We start from the raw sequence: 17,156 nt of genomic DNA, 5'->3' as shown, positions 1-17,156 counted from the left end.
TAATAACTTTAAAAAAAAACCGGCAATCTGTTTCTGCACGGCAGATGTTTTAAAAAGCTAATTACTAAAAATTTGCACGTTCAGCGCAACTGGCAGTCCGAATTACTGAAATGTTCGTGGCACAAGTGGCATTCCAAAGATTAAAGCGTAATTAATAATATCATTTGTAAATAGCATATGGAGTTTCATGTAGACTTTTAATTAATGCCTAAAATGAAACGTCACGGCTGAGAGGAAGGAATGGTCGTAAATTTACACTTTTCCATTTGCATATTATTTTTATCGATTTACTATTCTACGTGCACATCTGCCGGTAGATTTAATCTTAAGCAGCTTATTCTGATCACGTGTATGTATATATAGGTAATACTTGAGCAATTCGACGTTCTCCTTTCAATTTGACTTTTTTTACGATTTTCAAATTTCCTTGTAACTGTCCTTTCTCGCACGTGCATTCGATGGAATGCAGTAAAACGCTTTTCCAATGGCCATCATTCTTGCGTTATCTTTTAGACTTTCTCGTTAAATCAATATCTTTATTTCCTCGCGTTCGTTTCAACAGCCGTCGATTAATTTAAGGGTTAACGGTAATTGGAAACGTCGTAATTAAAAGGAAAGGTTTTTCGATAATGGTTCACGTATATTATAGACGCGAAGTATTCTTTGGAAGACATTGATCTCAGGCATCACGACCTACTGTACCACTTCACATTGAAACTGCAAGATGCTCACCGATTGCATTGTAAACTATTAAATAATTTTTTTTTTTTTTACATAAAGTAGAATTTACAACCGACGTGTCGCGTATGCTACCGAGTATTTAACATACACGATTATGAGAATCACTGTCTTTTAAATTGACTGTAAATTACGTGAGAGAGAAGATCGGATGAAACGAGAGCCGGATGGTGTTTAAATTTTAACGGGACGGACGATTATACCAGTTATGTCAAATTCAAGAGAACGCTTTCACTTTTTTTTCGCGAAATTCTTCAGCGTTATATTTGTAACGCTGTTCTATGAATCTTGCACATCAAAAAGATTATCTTTTACATTTTAAAATAGAAGAAATTTGTTTTACAAGTAGTAATAGTCATTTTATACGGTCGGTGAAAACAAATATACAACAAAATTAAATAAAAATGAAAAATAAAACCAGCTCCACCATAAAACGTGCTAGCATTCGATTTTGTAACAATGCCAAAATATTAAATCCAAATTTGCGATTCTTTATACGATAATTTCCCGTCCAGGAAACACGTACATTCATATTTTTCTACAAATACCTTTTTTTCTCGCGCTGCCTTCTCTCAAAACGTAAAATAAGTATAAAAATTATATTTCACCGCATATGAGCGTGAGTAACCCAGAGTTTTATTTTACTCATATATCATCTGGTTCTAACACATCAATTTTTTAATCTTTATTTTTAATCATTACGAGAGACAATGAGAAAAAATAATATGCGAATAAAAATTTTATAAAAACATAAATAATCGTGATATTAAAGAAAAGAAAAGAGATCTTTCTCTAAAGGTTCTAGAACGCTTAAAAGTTGAACTCTGTCTCTATGGGCCCAGCGCACGCTCCGAAGATTAAATATAACAATTAAACAAATTTGCAAATAATAATTAAAAAAAAAAATTTTTAATTACACACCTGTAAGTCACATTTACTTCACTTTTAATTAATACTCCTCCTACTGGAAAAGTATTCCAGCGATACAATCTTTGTAATTAATAAATACAATCGCGCGTAAACTAGTTATCACACAGCCGGCACACTTTTGGCTTCTTGTAAACGAATTCCGATCGTGATATTCCCGGTCGTCAACACCATAACCAGCACACAGCAAGAAATATGTCACAGCCGATACACGTGAAATTCGCGTAATTAACGCCGCGCTCGAGTTATCGTGGCTGATACGGGAATGGAGCGGAACAACTGGTTGAATCAAGTGTTTTCACGAAATAAACGATACACTTGATCGTGTTGAGATCATAGATGTCGCGATGGCGAGAAAAGGGAACCTGGGTCGCCAGCTGGGACTGCAATGCAAACAGGCCAACCAGCCCGTCACCACGGAGAGACTCTGTTCGGATACCAAACCTAAACCCAACGTTGGGACTCACATGGTCACCGACGCGAAGAAGGGGAAACGGAAACGCGATTCTACGGCTATTCTCACCGCACGGGCACACGCACAAATTCACATATACGTACATACATCTAGCTTCTTTCTCACAATCGCTCCGCACCCTCGCGTCTCTCATTTTCTCTCCTCTTCTCGCCTTGACATGAAGCGTATACATGAGTAGGTCAATAGCTGAAGCCTACGGCAGTGGGACAATTGTCCGAGAACTATCACGCCGTAATCAGAATATTGCTAGAAGAATGTCAATTCAAATTTATAAATTCAGCCAATCAGTCTAATAGGGTACCGCTTTAAGAGAGACAGAAAGAGAAAAAAAAAAAGAACGTATATGGTAGTTTCTACACAGCGTTTTTCATTACTTTTTATTATTTAAAATGATTTTCGATAGAACGGCACAAAGTGAATAAAGTTTGATTTAATTATAAGCTGAGGTACAAAAGTTCCCGATAAAATATTTAATTTAAAAGCTGTAAGTGCAGCCTTGTACTATTGATCGATCGCATGTCATATTGATATCCGGAATTAACGTTTTAATCTTGTTAAATATTTCTTCGATTAATTATGTTATTTTTAAACGTTTAAAAATGGAACTAAATATTTGATAACGTAAGTTTATTTTTATTTTATTATTCGCATAAAGTTAGAGCTTAAAAGCATCTAAATTTTAATCCTTGTTAATCATTTCGAGCTAACCAACTACTCGAAAAATAATGCTAAACTAGTTTTAGTAATAATAATGCACGGATATAATATTCAAATTGACGAATAAATAATAAAATATGAAATAATGCGTTTAATATAAATAATAAAACGCTTTTATATCTAGTATGTTGAAACTTTTATTTGTACGTCCGGCACGTATCCAAAATTATCATGTAAAACGATTCATATTACTATTATACAGAAATTGCAGAAAAATAATGTTCTTAAATTCCTGAAAAAAGAAAAAAAAACACGCTGAGATTACAAACGACAGCATTTCAAGCGGCAAGCTCACAATTCATGGCAGATATTTTTCAGAGGTAAAAATGCATTCTAACGTTTAGCTTCATAAGGTTAGATTATATTTAATCATCTTGAAAAACGGTCAAAGGAATATATTAAAAAAAAAAAAAAAAAATTGTCAGTGATAAGGGCGATTTTTATACAGTCACTGTTACAATGCAAGTAATTACGCGTAGTATAAAAAAAATGAAGAATACACTTGCCGCTCTGGTTTTCCTTGACTCCGATACGAGCATACGAAGCTTGCAGTATCATTTTCCCAGTTATCTTTTTATGTGATTTCTCAAACAATGCTCACGCACGGGCAGAAGCAATCTTTATAATATAAACACTCTCAAGCCGTGAGACTAAATTGATCAGACAAGTGTAATCACGTATGGTAAACTTTGCACATTTCATGCCGTTGCATAGATAATTTTATTTTGCATAAAGGATCGTATACTAAATGCAGCTTCATCAGAAGGGTCAACGCGGTTTGCTTATTAAAATATTTACTTACATATTTGATAAAAAAAAAAAAAATTAATAATAATAAAAAAGTATACATTATTCAAACCATTGGCCACGTTAAACTCCTAGCAAATACTTACAAATGTCATTACAGGCGTTTTCTCGTGGAATCTGTGTCTCGCGTGATGGATGGTAGTCATCTCAAAAAAATTTCTCTCCCGCCGACTGTGGCTTGCGGAGAGACTCTCACTCTACTTTTCCGAAGACCTTGTTTGAAAAATGAGACTCGCGAAATTTATATTACATATTACATACAAAATATTTGGATGTCATCCTGCGACCGTAACTTAAATCCGTATAAAAAAGAAAATAATAATAATAATAATAATTTTTTACTTAATAAAATTTAATATGTAATTATAAAACTTCTTTGCGTAGATTGTATATTAATTCAATTAATTAATAAGACATAAGTAAAGAATTGAATGAAAGTTATTTATTCCAAAAGAGAGCCACCAATAAAGGAAATAATGATCTGCACTTGGGAATTGAGAAACGCGGAACGTTTTCCCACTTAATTGCGGTTTTGAATGTGTGACGATATTTGCTTGATTGGCTAAATTTTCCAGGAAGGGTCCGCACAATGATGTGACCGTAATTAATAAACCATACAAGCGGGGCGTTGATGTAACATTCAAAACGTCCTGAACATTTCACGCGAAGCAATTTGTCATTTGTACGGCGCGATAATTGCTTATTATCTTTTCGTTCGATTATTATGCGATCAAACGGCCGCAAATTAATCGCGAGCACTGCCGTCGTACGAAACAAACAAAATTGATCGGAACAATCGTATATGTACTTGGCGTAACGTCAGAGCACGAACTGTCGCTTTCATCGATCCGCGGCGACTCGAGTGCTCGCAGGAGAAAGTAAAACGAAGCGGATTGTGCAATTATCGTCTCTACAATAGCTGAAACAATTTCAGCGTAACAAAATGTTCGCCTGATATATCGACAATGAATCATCGAAAGGTAATACTCATCGAAACTGTCCCTTCGTAACGAATTGCAGCAATAATAAAAGTATGAAATGACTGTAATTGATCGTTTTGGAAACATACCGCGTTAATCTGAAACTCGAATGCTGATCGAGATGCATTTATTCTTACTGCGTCTGCGATTTAATTTTGTATTAATAAATTTTTGATAGTTCTTCAGAAGCAGGATACATCAAAGAGCTTTTAATAACATCAGTAAATAGCGCAAAGTAAAAGGTCTTTTGTAATTCTTAGTCAAATATAATAAGAGCTCAAAAGTGGAAAGAGTTCAAAAGACGTTTACTTCATAAAAATGCATGATAGAAGTGAACTGCTTTGTTGGGTTATTTTTCATTCGATGTAATTTATTAAAAATGATATGCACGTAAACACGACATGACAGAGATAGAAACTGAATGCAATTAATGTAGAAAAGAAAAAAGAAAAAAGAAGAAGAAAAAAAAAAAAAACAGTGTACTCGTAACGATGTAATATTAAAAAAAGAAAACTTTCAATACTTTTCCCTTACACAAGTTTCAGGAAGTGTCGCGTTTCTTTTTCACCGCAGCGGAAAAATATCCTTCCGACTTTCTAGTATTTCGAATATGACAGCCTTGCACATTGCATGCTAATGCACATAATTGCATTTCAACGATGTGAAGTATCGAATTACACCAAGAACACTATTTTTATTTTTGAACAAACTGTTCTGATTTATCGGCATTTATTCTCATTTTTTCATGTCTGAAGTTGGTTCCATATTTTGCGAAATTCGAGAAATAAGAATTTCGCAAAATAAGAGAGCTAATAACTTTACAGACGTCACTTTTTTTTTTAATTCGTATGCAATCAGCTTTTAATTAATTGTTGCATTCCTTCATCTTCTTATCTTCTCCCTTAATTTTTCGCGTTTCAAAAAATATTAATAGGTCAATAAATTAATAGGTCAATAGTGCCAATATGTCCAATCGTTTTTGCGAAATAATCTCTAATATTTATATAGGTATAAAATAATGCAATTTAATTTTTTTATCATTAATAAAAAAAAAGTTGTTGAAAAAAGAAATCAAAATGTAATGCAAAATTGCGTGTCAAGTTTTAAATACGCCGGAGCAATTTTTAATAACGTTGGTAATTACTACTTTATAATCGATTCACAGTTAATTTGCGACGCGATATCACGATCCGTACAGATGAAAAAATATTCTGCCAATATTTCCAAGTGTATGAACATTTTCCAATTGGAACAGTAATATTTTTTTTATCTTTATAGCATTTTGACTTAATTATTTTTATCTTGCAAAAAAATATTTATTTAATTCGTATTGAAAAATAAAAATATTTTTCCAAAAGAGTCCTTTTCACAAATTCCTCGTTCAAGATAAATATTTCGCTTAAAAAAAAAGAAAGGTACCCGGCATCTCATGCCATTTTTCTAGTAGACAAGAATAATTTTGCAACCTACGAAACTTTCCACAATGAAGAGTGATAGTTTCTCGCTGAGCTTAAAGTTTTCAAGGAAAAACTGTTCGTCTGGAGATAAGAGTCATTAATCGAGAGCGCTATATTTAAGTTTCTCAAACGTATATGCGAGACGCGAAAACTTTGCTTCCCAAGTTTACGCAATAACAGGCCGATTGATTTTTGTGGCTGATAAAATTAACATGTAAATTTGTTTCTTGCAATGAAAAAATTTTATTCACCATTTTTTGCAAGCTCTGCGACAACGTTGTGCGACTTGTTGAAGTGCGTGTAAAAGGGTTCGTTCACACGAACGTAACAGGAGACGACACGAACTGTCAGCAACTTTTTATCGACACGCCGTTGCGAGGAGCCTGTCCGTCGAATCCGAAGTTAGTCGTCGCCGGTGTAATCCCGCGTGAAGATTGAAATAAAATCAGGATTTCCGTATGAAAAGGTCGCGATAGATAACTTGATTGAAAGTAAGTTGCTCGAGGAATATCATCGGGCCATACGTTTGTGTATCAGTGCAGCTTTAACTAAGTCTATTCTTTAGATTAATTACTAATTAATTTTTTTTTACAATTAGTGCGTTCGACGGATAAATTAAGTAAATTGCGCGACGAAAAAAGTCCAACTCCGCAAATGGTCGATATTCCAATTGATCCACCATGTTGCGTGACAGGTACAAGAATTCGATGCACAAGTAAGTCGTTTTACTTGATAAATTGTTCGAAATGTATACCCACCAAATGTTACAATTAATATTAATCATGATTTCAGGCATAATATCCGACAATTGCAAGTACAGCGAGCACGGCCATTCGAACTTTTACACGCGACACAAATACCTTCTCCTGACTGGAGCGATTTCTATTTTACTGATTATTAGTTTCTTTTTCACAATTAATCTTATTTTTTCCGTAATATCCGGATACGGTAAACCTTCAGGTTAGTGAATATTGTATAAGTAATATAAATGTGCATCATTTTTCTCGAAAAATTCGCTCTTGATCGCGCCCGCAATCGCCAATTTCCAGTCGATGTCCTCGAGAGAAAAATCATCTCTTCCACCATGATTCTTTCAGCTCGCGTTCAACCGGAAACACGCATGGAGCGGGTGATCGAGCTAGGCTTTCCTCCCGGCAGACGGTCATTGTTGAAGTCTTGGATGGAGAAAGTGATCGATGAAGACCCATCTTTCAACGATCGGACAGAGTTGACGAGCCAGATAACGCGAGCTGCAGAAGCTGACGAATTTCCTAATGCGATAAGCGACGAAGGCGTTAGTAAACGTGCCAAGCGGGAAGTACTTCGCAAAAGAAGAGATTGCGATACGAAAGCGAAAGACTGCGAGATATTGTTGAAAACCGTGCAAGACTACATCGCGCTTTTCGTGAATAAACTCTCGCTGGCGAACGGGAAAGAATTATTGCCAGCGGAAATTATAAAATGTCTCGAGTGCAAGGATCTGCTGGAAACTGCGGATGACGAAAACGAAGTAAGCGACGAGATGCAGCCGAAGGATCAGTATTTCCCTCATGAGCAAAATCAATCGAGCGATTTCAGTCCGGTCGTCATCAAGCTGCTGGACAACGAACAGGCCGTGAGCAGCCCGACGCGAGCGGAAGTTAATTGGACAGAAGCAGCGCGGATACAGCCGATAGAAATTGATTTGGTAACAAACAATCCATCACAAAACGTCACGAATCAATCATTGAAAAGCGACATATCCGAAACCGCCACTGTATTAATTGATCATACGAATTCCAATGACGGACAGTGGACGCGCGTAAACGACACTGACGTCGACAATTCGGACATCAATAACAAACGACCAGGCACTAGCTCGGCGCTAAATTATTCGCAAACGACGGAAGTCCTCCAAACTGACGTGAGCGTTACGGCGAAAGCCGATCAACAGAAGTATCCGATAACCGAGGACGAGGATATCACGAGCACGAAATTTTTCACAACGGAATCCAGTGGCATTAGAATGCAGCATGGTGTTATTACGAGGGCTAAACAAACTGCAAAGACCACAATCACGGCTGGTTCCACAGGGACAGCCGAAACGAGAACACAAGCCACCATCGATCTTACGAACCAGAGTGCTGGAAACGTGATGAGTGTGCCGGCGGGATACGACGTGACCGGAATTGACGGTGGCACGATGCATCCTTCAACGCGTCCTTCGTCCGAGGGACACCCAGAAAATCGATCCGCAACGACAGTCGGTACGTGGTCGGAAAGAAGACGCGGAAGAAGTAGTAGAAATAATTAAAACGTGATGAAGAGGGCTTCCTACCGCATCCATTTACGCCTCGACCGCGCTTCTTGAAACCATTCTTTAAACTCTCCCTTGTTTTTTCTTCACTTTTCTCCTTCTTTGCTCCGCCACTTAGTCCGATACTCTCCCCGTAAAGTTTTTCGAAAAATATTTGTAATGCACGAAGCGCATAAGAATTCAATTTATTTTTACTCGCATAATCTCTAAGGCAGCGTAAGCTGAAAGCGTCAAGGTATTCATAATTCATAAGATTTGCTTAATACAACTTCAAATGAAATACGTAGAAGTTTATATAACTCGTAAATCAAAAAGGAAGCGCTAAATAAAATTTCTTTTTTTTTTTTTTAATTATTATGTACTTTCACGCGATACCTTGGTTCAATACAAATCGTATTATAATTTTTAAAATAATAAGGAAGCTTAAAAAAAAAATTTATATATATATATATGTATAATAGTTACAGAATCAAAGTCGATGGAAAATGATCGCAATTACGAGTTCACCGAACGTCCGCAAACGGAGGATAACACCACCCCAGTAACGGAGAGCACGAAATTCCTTAAAAAACTAAGCCCTACGACGTGGGCGATGACTCATCCGGTCTGCTTCTTTCGCTCATATCCTGGTCCATTTCCCAGCATACCAGCGTCGGCGTTTTACGAAGGTCCCTCTACCATACAAAGCCACGGATTCGGGTTCCAGAATCAGCTGCAAAATCCCTCATCGCCAAATTATAAGCCAGGGCTCACGATGCAATTTTTATCATTAAACTCTGATCAGACTCCGACGGAACAAAACACCGGACCTGTGCCGAACGTGCCGATCACCCCCCTGAATCAGCACTTAGTTGAGACGTCTCAGGAACAAAATGTAAACATGCCGTACTTTTGCGGTTATTTAACACTGGCGACTACTCGCTTCCCACCGGTTTCCGACATATCGCAATCCGATCGCTCTACCAACGAAGCGAAAGAGCTTCCAAGAAAGCCCGAGAAATTGTCTGAGAAGTTCAACGCGCGATATAATCCGGGTAAGTAAAGTTCTCTCGCGGACTTGCTGGAAGAATTTCTTCAAAGTATTTATTATTCCCACGCTTTTTAACATGTTCTAATATCATTTTAATAATTTTACGCGCTACATTTCTTTTTTTTTATTACGTTTTAAAAAGTGTTGGCTGTAAATTGAAATACATTTTGAGAAAAGAAATTGAAACGTTAACTTCAACAGCGTGACAATTGTTTCAGGGCTCCCGACGTTGAGCGGATGCCCTATAAATTTTCATCAATGCGATAATCTCGAATGCGTTCCGGAGATGAAATGGTGCGACGGCCGCATCGATTGCACCGACGTCAGTGATGAGATAAGCTGCTCCTGCCGAGATCGGATATCGCAGGATCGCTTGTGCGACGGTTATTTCGATTGTCCACGCGGGGAGGACGAGCTTGGTTGTTTTGGTAAAAAACGATGATAGTATTAAATCCTTCTCGATACGCTTCAAATAAATAAAAAGACCCTCGATTTTAATAAATTGTAATATTTTTTACATAAGTAATTTTATATAATTCAAATTTTAATAAGTTAGGAATATTATTGGCTTCGAACATCATGTGTGTGTGTGTGTACGTGTGTGTTTCTTTCTTTTTTTTTTTTTTAATAACTGAAATAGTATGTAACATAGCAGATATCTAAGTAACCAACCGAGTACTTAATCTTCTCTTTTTATTATTATGAATAAAGCAAAAAATAATTAAAAATTAATAAAGAAAATTGTCGTATATTATTAAATAATAAAATAATTTATTATATATTTTACGTTTTATTTATTACTGTGGTTGGCCACCAGATGACGCTAAATACTGGTTGAATTTAAGGAAGCTACGTTATCCACGAGACTTTTCTTTTCACTAAAGCGGCTTTTATAAAACGCGTTCGTACCGAGATATTAATTTATCCTTATTTACTGATATAATGTAACAGTAAACTATCAGCAGAAACTGAGTAGAGTTTATCACTTTGCAAGCCATTCTACTTAAATATACACGAGTTTACCACTTTCGAAATCTTTGTCAAAAAACTTGGCTATCTGAGAATTATTTAATTTGTAGATTGTCCATTGAGTTCTTTCAGCTGTGACGACTGGTACAGTCGGTCTAGCAGCAATAATTGCGTACCACTTTCGCAACGTTGCGATGGAAAAGAGCAGTGTCCCAACGGAAAAGACGAACACGATTGCGATATACTTCTGGAAAAGCACATGGACTCAAACGATGTAAGAGCGAATTATTTACACGCTTGTTTGCTATTAAAATTTATTATATTTGTAATAATTATTTTTCAAATTTTTTTTTCTCTTGTTTTTATATATAGATTTTTATGGTCGGTTATACCGAAGGATATCTCCACAAAAACGTGCGGGGACAATGGTATCCCGTTTGCTCGAAAACGCTCTCTTGGGCAATTTTCGCTTGCGCGTCGGAAATTGGTCGACCGCTAACGTAAGTCGTCAAAACGAGTAATAACTTTTATATACGTTTGTAGTAGATACTGCAAATTATACCGTTTATCCGAACGCAAAATATTCACTGATAAAATCAATTCAATTTCTAATTTAAAAACTTATCCAAGCTGCTAAAACTATTTTTGCAGAAGCCTGCCGGAGATGGAAATCGTGTTTGAGAATTCTTTTCAAAATCCTTACGTGATCGAATCGAATAATGGTGGCATACAAACGGCGTCGTGCCAGGGTGCGGCGGTATTCGTCAAGTGTCCGCCGTTACCTTGCGGAACCAAAACTCTGCCTCGTCAAAGCTCGTCTCTCGCTTCCAACGCGACAAAGAACAATTTCTTGTATCGGAGACATGCAAATGAACAATCGTCGCCGGAATTTACCAGGATCTACAAAGAGACGTTAGGATTGTTACGGCAAACGGTGATCGAGGAAGGAACGCAAGATCAAAGTGATACCATCGTCGGATCGCAAACGCGAGTAGTTGGTGGTCGAGCAAGTCAGCCTAAAGCTTGGCCCTTCTTGGTCGCCATTTACAAAGACGGTCATTTCCATTGCGGTGGTGTTATCATCAATGAAATTTACATACTCACCGCGGGTCATTGCATGGACAGGTAAAAAACTTTTTAAAGATCAACTTTAAATAGACATATAATGAACGATTTACTCAAACGGGAAATTTTTTTTTTTCTACTAATTAAAAATGTTTTATAAAATGTCTTGAAACATTTTCAGATATACGGAACATTATTTCGAAATACAGGCCGGTATCCTCAGGCGGCTTTCGTTTTCGCCGATGGCACAATTAAGAAAACCGAAGTATGTGCTCGTTCATCCGGGATATGCAAAGCGAGAGATGCAGAACGACATAGCGATCATCATGTTAGACAGGCGGCTTCTTTTTAATCGATGGGTTCGCCAGGCCTGCTTACCGTCGTTAGCTACCGCCGGTCGCGAATGGAAAGAGGGCCCATCGCCTCAATCCGTATGCGTTGCTACTGGATGGGGAGCCGTAAAAGAAGATGGACCCGAGCGTAAGTTTAATTTTTTTCTCAAATATATGGCTAAATATTTATAATATTTATTTAAAATTAATATTTGATTTCAGCGGATCATTTGCGAGAAGTGGAAGTACCGATTTTGCCATCGTGTAAGTATATGGCTGATAAGAACAACGCGACGATCTGCGCGGGATATCCCGAGGGTGGTCACGATGCTTGCCAGGGAGACAGTGGTGGTCCTTTAATGTGCAGGTAATTAACAAATAAAACCCTAAACATTTGATTTTTGCTATTGTTATAAAATAATATTTTTCTCTGCACAGAAACCCCAAATTAGAATCTCAGTGGTACGCGGCGGGCTTAATCAGCCATGGCGATGGATGCGGACGTCCAAATGAGCCCGGTGTTTATATGAAACTGAGTTACTATCTGGATTGGATTTTGGAATCGTCTGAAACTTTACGTAAGTCAATTAAAAAAAAAAAAATTTATTTTTTAAATATGTTTTTTTCATTTTTTGCTTTTAGTACTTAAAATATATTATTTTACAGAGAGCCAAGTAATGCCTTTGATGGGAAACAAACCCTTGGATTTATGTCCGGGATTTAGCTGCCAATCGAGCTTGCAAAAATGCTTACCTCGAGAAAAACGTTGCGATAAAATTGTAAATTGTTTAGACGCAGAGGATGAGATCGGATGCGGATTTCTGAAAGTGAAGGGAAGATTCAAAGAATCGAATTTTAATAATGTTTCTGCAAAGCAACAATCTAACAAAGTATTGAGCGAAAGTACAAAAAAAAAAAGTAAATATATTTAACACTCCCATAATTATGTCTCTAATAATTTAATAAAATTATTAGAAATAACTTTGAAATTTTATGTTACAGAAGCGAGCATAGAACCAACATCTTTTTCTACTGTCTCCTACTTCTTTCAGACAGAAACGCAAACGTATAGCAGTGAGAATTCAGATTCCTTAGATGCAATAACGCCCGCAACAACGATATCGCACGTTAAATTTACCTGCAAAAAGTGAGCTACAAAGTATTACGAAAATTTTGAGTTAAGATTTTTCTTGAAATTAATGTTTGTCTTATTGGCAGTCTGTTTCAAACCATATCGGTCAGCAAAAAATGTAATAAACGCTTAGATTGCGAAGACGGTACCGATGAAGAAAACTGCACGTGTAAGGATTACCTGTTAAACTTTCGTCCAACGACGATTTGCGACGGACATCTAGATTGCGATGACCAGACGGACGAGAAAAATTGCGGTACGATTGCACGTAGTTTACCTGTTAGTTTTTTCGATCTAACGAGTGATTGTTTCAGGTATATGCAAAGATGACGAGTTCCACTGCAACAGGAGCGGAAATTTTTGTATCCCGATCGAAAAAAAATGCGATAAAATTTTCAACTGCCCTCTGAGAGAAGACGAGGTCGATTGCCGTAAGTGTTCGGTTTGTGTTCTCGGTTTTTTAAAGAAAGAAAAACTAATTGACGTCATTCCTTCTTTTCAGTTGCGTTGACTTACGGAAAATACATGAACGTAGATAACGAGAACCGGCCAGTTTTAAACAGAGAAGGTTTGCTCAGTCAAAATTACAACGGAACGTGGCACTTGGCGTGTATTCAGCCGGATACATTGAAGAATCCCACTGTAATGTCAATGATCGGAAAAAATCTATGCAATTATCTTGGATTTGCGTACGTTCAGCCTTAAATTAATAATTAAAAGTATTAATTGCGACTAATGAATTCGTACGTAATAAATGCGTACGTAAATTACAGAGGTTTGGAGCTGTTGGATAGAATCGTTGTGAACGAAACGGTGCTCGAAACGAGATTCTCACGGTGGAGCGACAACGTGACGAGCTATGAACCTTCACCGAGCCACGTCGAGGAAAACGAGAGAGGTGAGTCGTGCACGGCGCTACAGTTCCGCTGCAGACCGGTTTTGAGCAGCAGCGCCGATTCACTCCTGGTCGTCGATCCGAGAACCGGAGAATATACCTATCTGTGGCCGTGGCTAGCGGCCATCTTCGTCGACGGCCGATATCACTGCACGGCTTTACTCCTAGAATCGGACTGGCTTCTGTCCACTTCGAGTTGCACGAAGGCGATCAGGTGAGTGAATTTTATTTTCTCCGAAACTTTTCTCTGTCAAAAGTGTGTCCGATGTCCTCTCGTCGAGCGCAGATCGCGTGGAATTTAATGAACCGTTCGTCAAATTTATATCAACGAAAGAATGCGTAACGAAAAACAAATTTCAGATTGTCGGTGAATTATACAACGGCTCTGGTCGGCCAGAGTCGCTCGTTCCTCCTCGTGGACGGACCGCATCAGCAGATATCGGTCGTTGACGAGATCGAAGACTTGAAAACAACGGATGTCTCGTTACTTCACTTAAAAACTGCAGTGAATTTTACTCGCTACGTGCAACCGCTGTTCTTTGAGAAAAAGTAAGTATATTAATTATTTATGCATTATCATAAATTAATTTCTTCGTAACATAACTCTTTGTTGAATTTTCGCAGAATATATCCACCGACGAAGGACGATTTATGCGTGGCAATTGGTACAAACAAGGAACACCTGACGCAGTCGATTTTCCTTAAACCAGTTCTTCAAAACTGCGACAATTGCCATCGCTGTTTTGTCAAAACTCAAAGTGTCAAGTGTCTAGTGAGTAGCTTTGTAAAATTAAACCAATCATGTATTTTTAATTCAGCAAAATGTGCAGAGCATCGGATTTTGATTTTTTTCCGCGCTTTTAGAATAATGAAACTTCTTCAAATTGGAACGGACTGGTGTTTTGTCGAAACGAAGAGGGATGGTATCCCGCGGCTGTATTTTACGAAAACGACGGCTTGTGCAGCTTCCGAAACGTGCAAAACCTGACGAGCATTGATTACATATATGCCTACCTCACGCAAGCTTTAGGTAACCGTTAATTTCTTAGCTTTTTTTAACCACTTGATTAGTTTTATATCGATCATTATATTTTTACGCAAAATAATCGAAAATTTAATTTCTCCACTTTGGCACTGTAGAGAAAGCTCCACAACGAACACCTGAGGCCACCTGCGACGGTGTCCGGTGCAATATCGGACAATGCGTCCCATGGAATCAAGTATGCGACGGCGTGGCAGATTGTCGAGATGGTGCGGACGAGAAGGATGAAATGTGTCTGCGAGTGCAACAAATGAAAAAGGAAAACAAAATCAGCGGTACGTAATATTAACGAACGACTTAATAAATTATTAATTTAAAGTCGCAATTTATATCGAATTAAATCTAAATTAAAAATTTAATGAAATTATTAATAGAATTATTAAATCAGATAAGTTTTAATCGCTTATCTCTTGTGCCATAAATTTATGGTTTTAATGCACTTTCGTAGAATGCGCAAAGTCGGAATTACGGTGCATAAATGGCGAATGTATCCCGAAGAGCGCGTTTTGCGACAGTAAAGTGGATTGCTCTGATGGAACGGATGAACCTGTAATATGCAGCTGCGCGGAATATTTAAAGCTGACTAAACCAGAGCGATTGTGCGACGGAGTGCGACATTGTTTCGATAAGACCGACGAATCTCCAGAAGAGTGTCAATGCACCGAGACTAGCTTTAAATGCAACACGTAAGATCAATAATGTTTTGTTGTATCTCGAAAGCTCTTTAAAAAGTATCGTTCTCAAATAACAAATAAAAAAAAAAAAAATTTTTTTTGCATTTACTAATTGTGTGTAAATCTACATTGAACGCAGAGAGAGCACAAATGTTACTTGTGTCTCACAAGATTTCGTGTGCGATGGCGACAATGACTGTCCGAACGGAGAGGACGAAGCAGAGTGCATAAAGGTGCGAGATCTCGCGGATAAAAGGTAGGAATTTAATTGGAATAAGTTGCGCCATAATTATATGTACATCGCAAATGACGCGCCGCGCTATTAAATGACGAAATAATAAGAATTTACATAATTACAAACTTATTAAATTACCCCGCAGACCTACTGCAAGTGAAGTGATGCAACGGACCTATGGTGTATGGCACACGCTGTGTTATTCGTCGGAAGAAACGTCACGGGAGGAGGAGGCAGCGAATGTGTGCCGCAAGAGTGGTTACTCAAACGGAATTATCGATTCCAAGCATCAAATTTTTAATCAATCTGTTGTTCCATCTCTGGACGATTTCTACATGGTGCGATTAAATATGGACACGTGGATAACCATGCGCGAAGATAAGCCTTTAATAACTTTGGTCAAACCAGAAGAAGCCTGCTACCGCCTTTTTGTTAAGTGCAGCTAATAAAATGTAATGTTTATACAAACTCAAGCGAACCACGTTCAAATAATTTCACTTCTAAGCTTTTACTAACAAAAACTTAACATTGCTCTGGAAATATATTTTATATCGGTATATTAATAAGCAAGCCTTTAATAAGCAATACGTAATGTGAAATAAAATTTACGAGTACATCTTTAGAGTGGGTGACAAACGGAGTTAAATAGTTGTTCAATGGACTTTCTACGTTTGAGGAATATGACAGCGTTGATCGCATTGTCTAATGCTGGGACACGTATCTTCGAGCACGTAACGCGTGTGTCACGTAGGAGATAGCGCGAATTAGTCACTCCCGGAATGTGAATGGATACCGTTTTCCGTGCTTTCATGGCGAGGTAGCTCGCCAAGAGGAGCCAGGGGCACAGTCGTTTGCCTTCAACGGCAGCGACCCCATTCGCTACATTCCATCTGTACCTTATTCCTCTTCTTCGTCTCTCGCTGATTCCTCCATTCGTCCGTCCGCTTTTCATTGTTCCAGCAGTTTTGCATGCTGACTTCGTCTGATAAATCTCATCTGGGACGAACTAAAATTTAATTACCAACGCTACCGACTTAACTTCCTCAATTAATTATTAAATCCTCAAAGTGATTCTTTTCTTGAATTCACATTGAATATATAATTCGTAAGATAATACGTGTTTTACATATTTTATGCCATAAAATGTAATTTTTTTTTTTTTTATTATTATGATCGATGATAATTATCTGTACTTTTGCTGCTTGCATTTCCATAGTATTTCTCTCGATTGCTGTACTTAACGTGCCGTTCTTTTTTCTTTTTTTTTTTTTTTTATACCTCAAAAGCCTACCGCCCGATCACAAGTGCGTTGAACGGCATCGGTGGATTCCCTAACAACAGCCACGCGGAAACCCCTTTCCTGGTTCTTTCGAGCGAAAACGAGG

The 17,156-nt window shown here is 37.7% G+C and overlaps 2 protein-coding genes across 4 annotated transcripts in view; one reads left to right on the top strand and one right to left on the bottom strand.

The window, feature by feature from the left end:
• Positions 1-17,156, bottom strand: part of Cdase (neutral ceramidase) — a 120,769-nt gene that overhangs the window by 31,801 nt on the left and 71,812 nt on the right. The window contains exon 1 of one of the 2 annotated variants that reach the window (XM_070656039.1): positions 1,660-2,208. The exons of the other annotated variant lie outside the window; for it this stretch is intronic. The gene's annotated coding sequence lies outside the window, so the exon portion shown is untranslated. Of the gene's footprint in view, positions 1-1,659; positions 2,209-17,156 lie in introns of those variants that run through there. 2 annotated transcript variants of the gene reach the window in all.
• On the top strand, positions 6,203-16,244 carry Ndl (serine protease nudel). Of its 2 annotated transcripts, none has more exons than XM_070656001.1 (25): positions 6,203-6,592; positions 6,700-6,816; positions 6,894-7,061; positions 7,199-8,347; positions 8,865-9,431; positions 9,646-9,855; positions 10,507-10,670; positions 10,769-10,896; positions 11,048-11,521; positions 11,643-11,941; positions 12,016-12,160; positions 12,232-12,371; positions 12,460-12,711; positions 12,796-12,940; positions 13,012-13,181; positions 13,240-13,356; positions 13,428-13,614; positions 13,699-14,034; positions 14,181-14,369; positions 14,445-14,592; positions 14,685-14,850; positions 14,961-15,137; positions 15,311-15,548; positions 15,676-15,792; positions 15,917-16,244. In XM_070656001.1, coding segments are annotated over exons 1-25 (6,105 nt in total). In that variant the 5' UTR covers positions 6,203-6,591; the 3' UTR covers positions 16,218-16,244. The 2 variants fall into 2 exon arrangements, with proteins under 2 accessions (XP_070512102.1, XP_070512101.1); XM_070656000.1 differs by having other exon boundaries at positions 6,206-6,592; positions 8,859-9,431.

This window comes from Cardiocondyla obscurior, linkage group LG04, assembly GCF_019399895.1.
Source record: "Cardiocondyla obscurior isolate alpha-2009 linkage group LG04, Cobs3.1, whole genome shotgun sequence".
Taxonomy (NCBI): Eukaryota; Metazoa; Arthropoda; class Insecta; order Hymenoptera; family Formicidae; genus Cardiocondyla; species Cardiocondyla obscurior.
The sequence above is the reverse complement of the archived record's forward strand: the minus strand, read 5'-3'. Positions and strand labels throughout refer to the sequence as shown.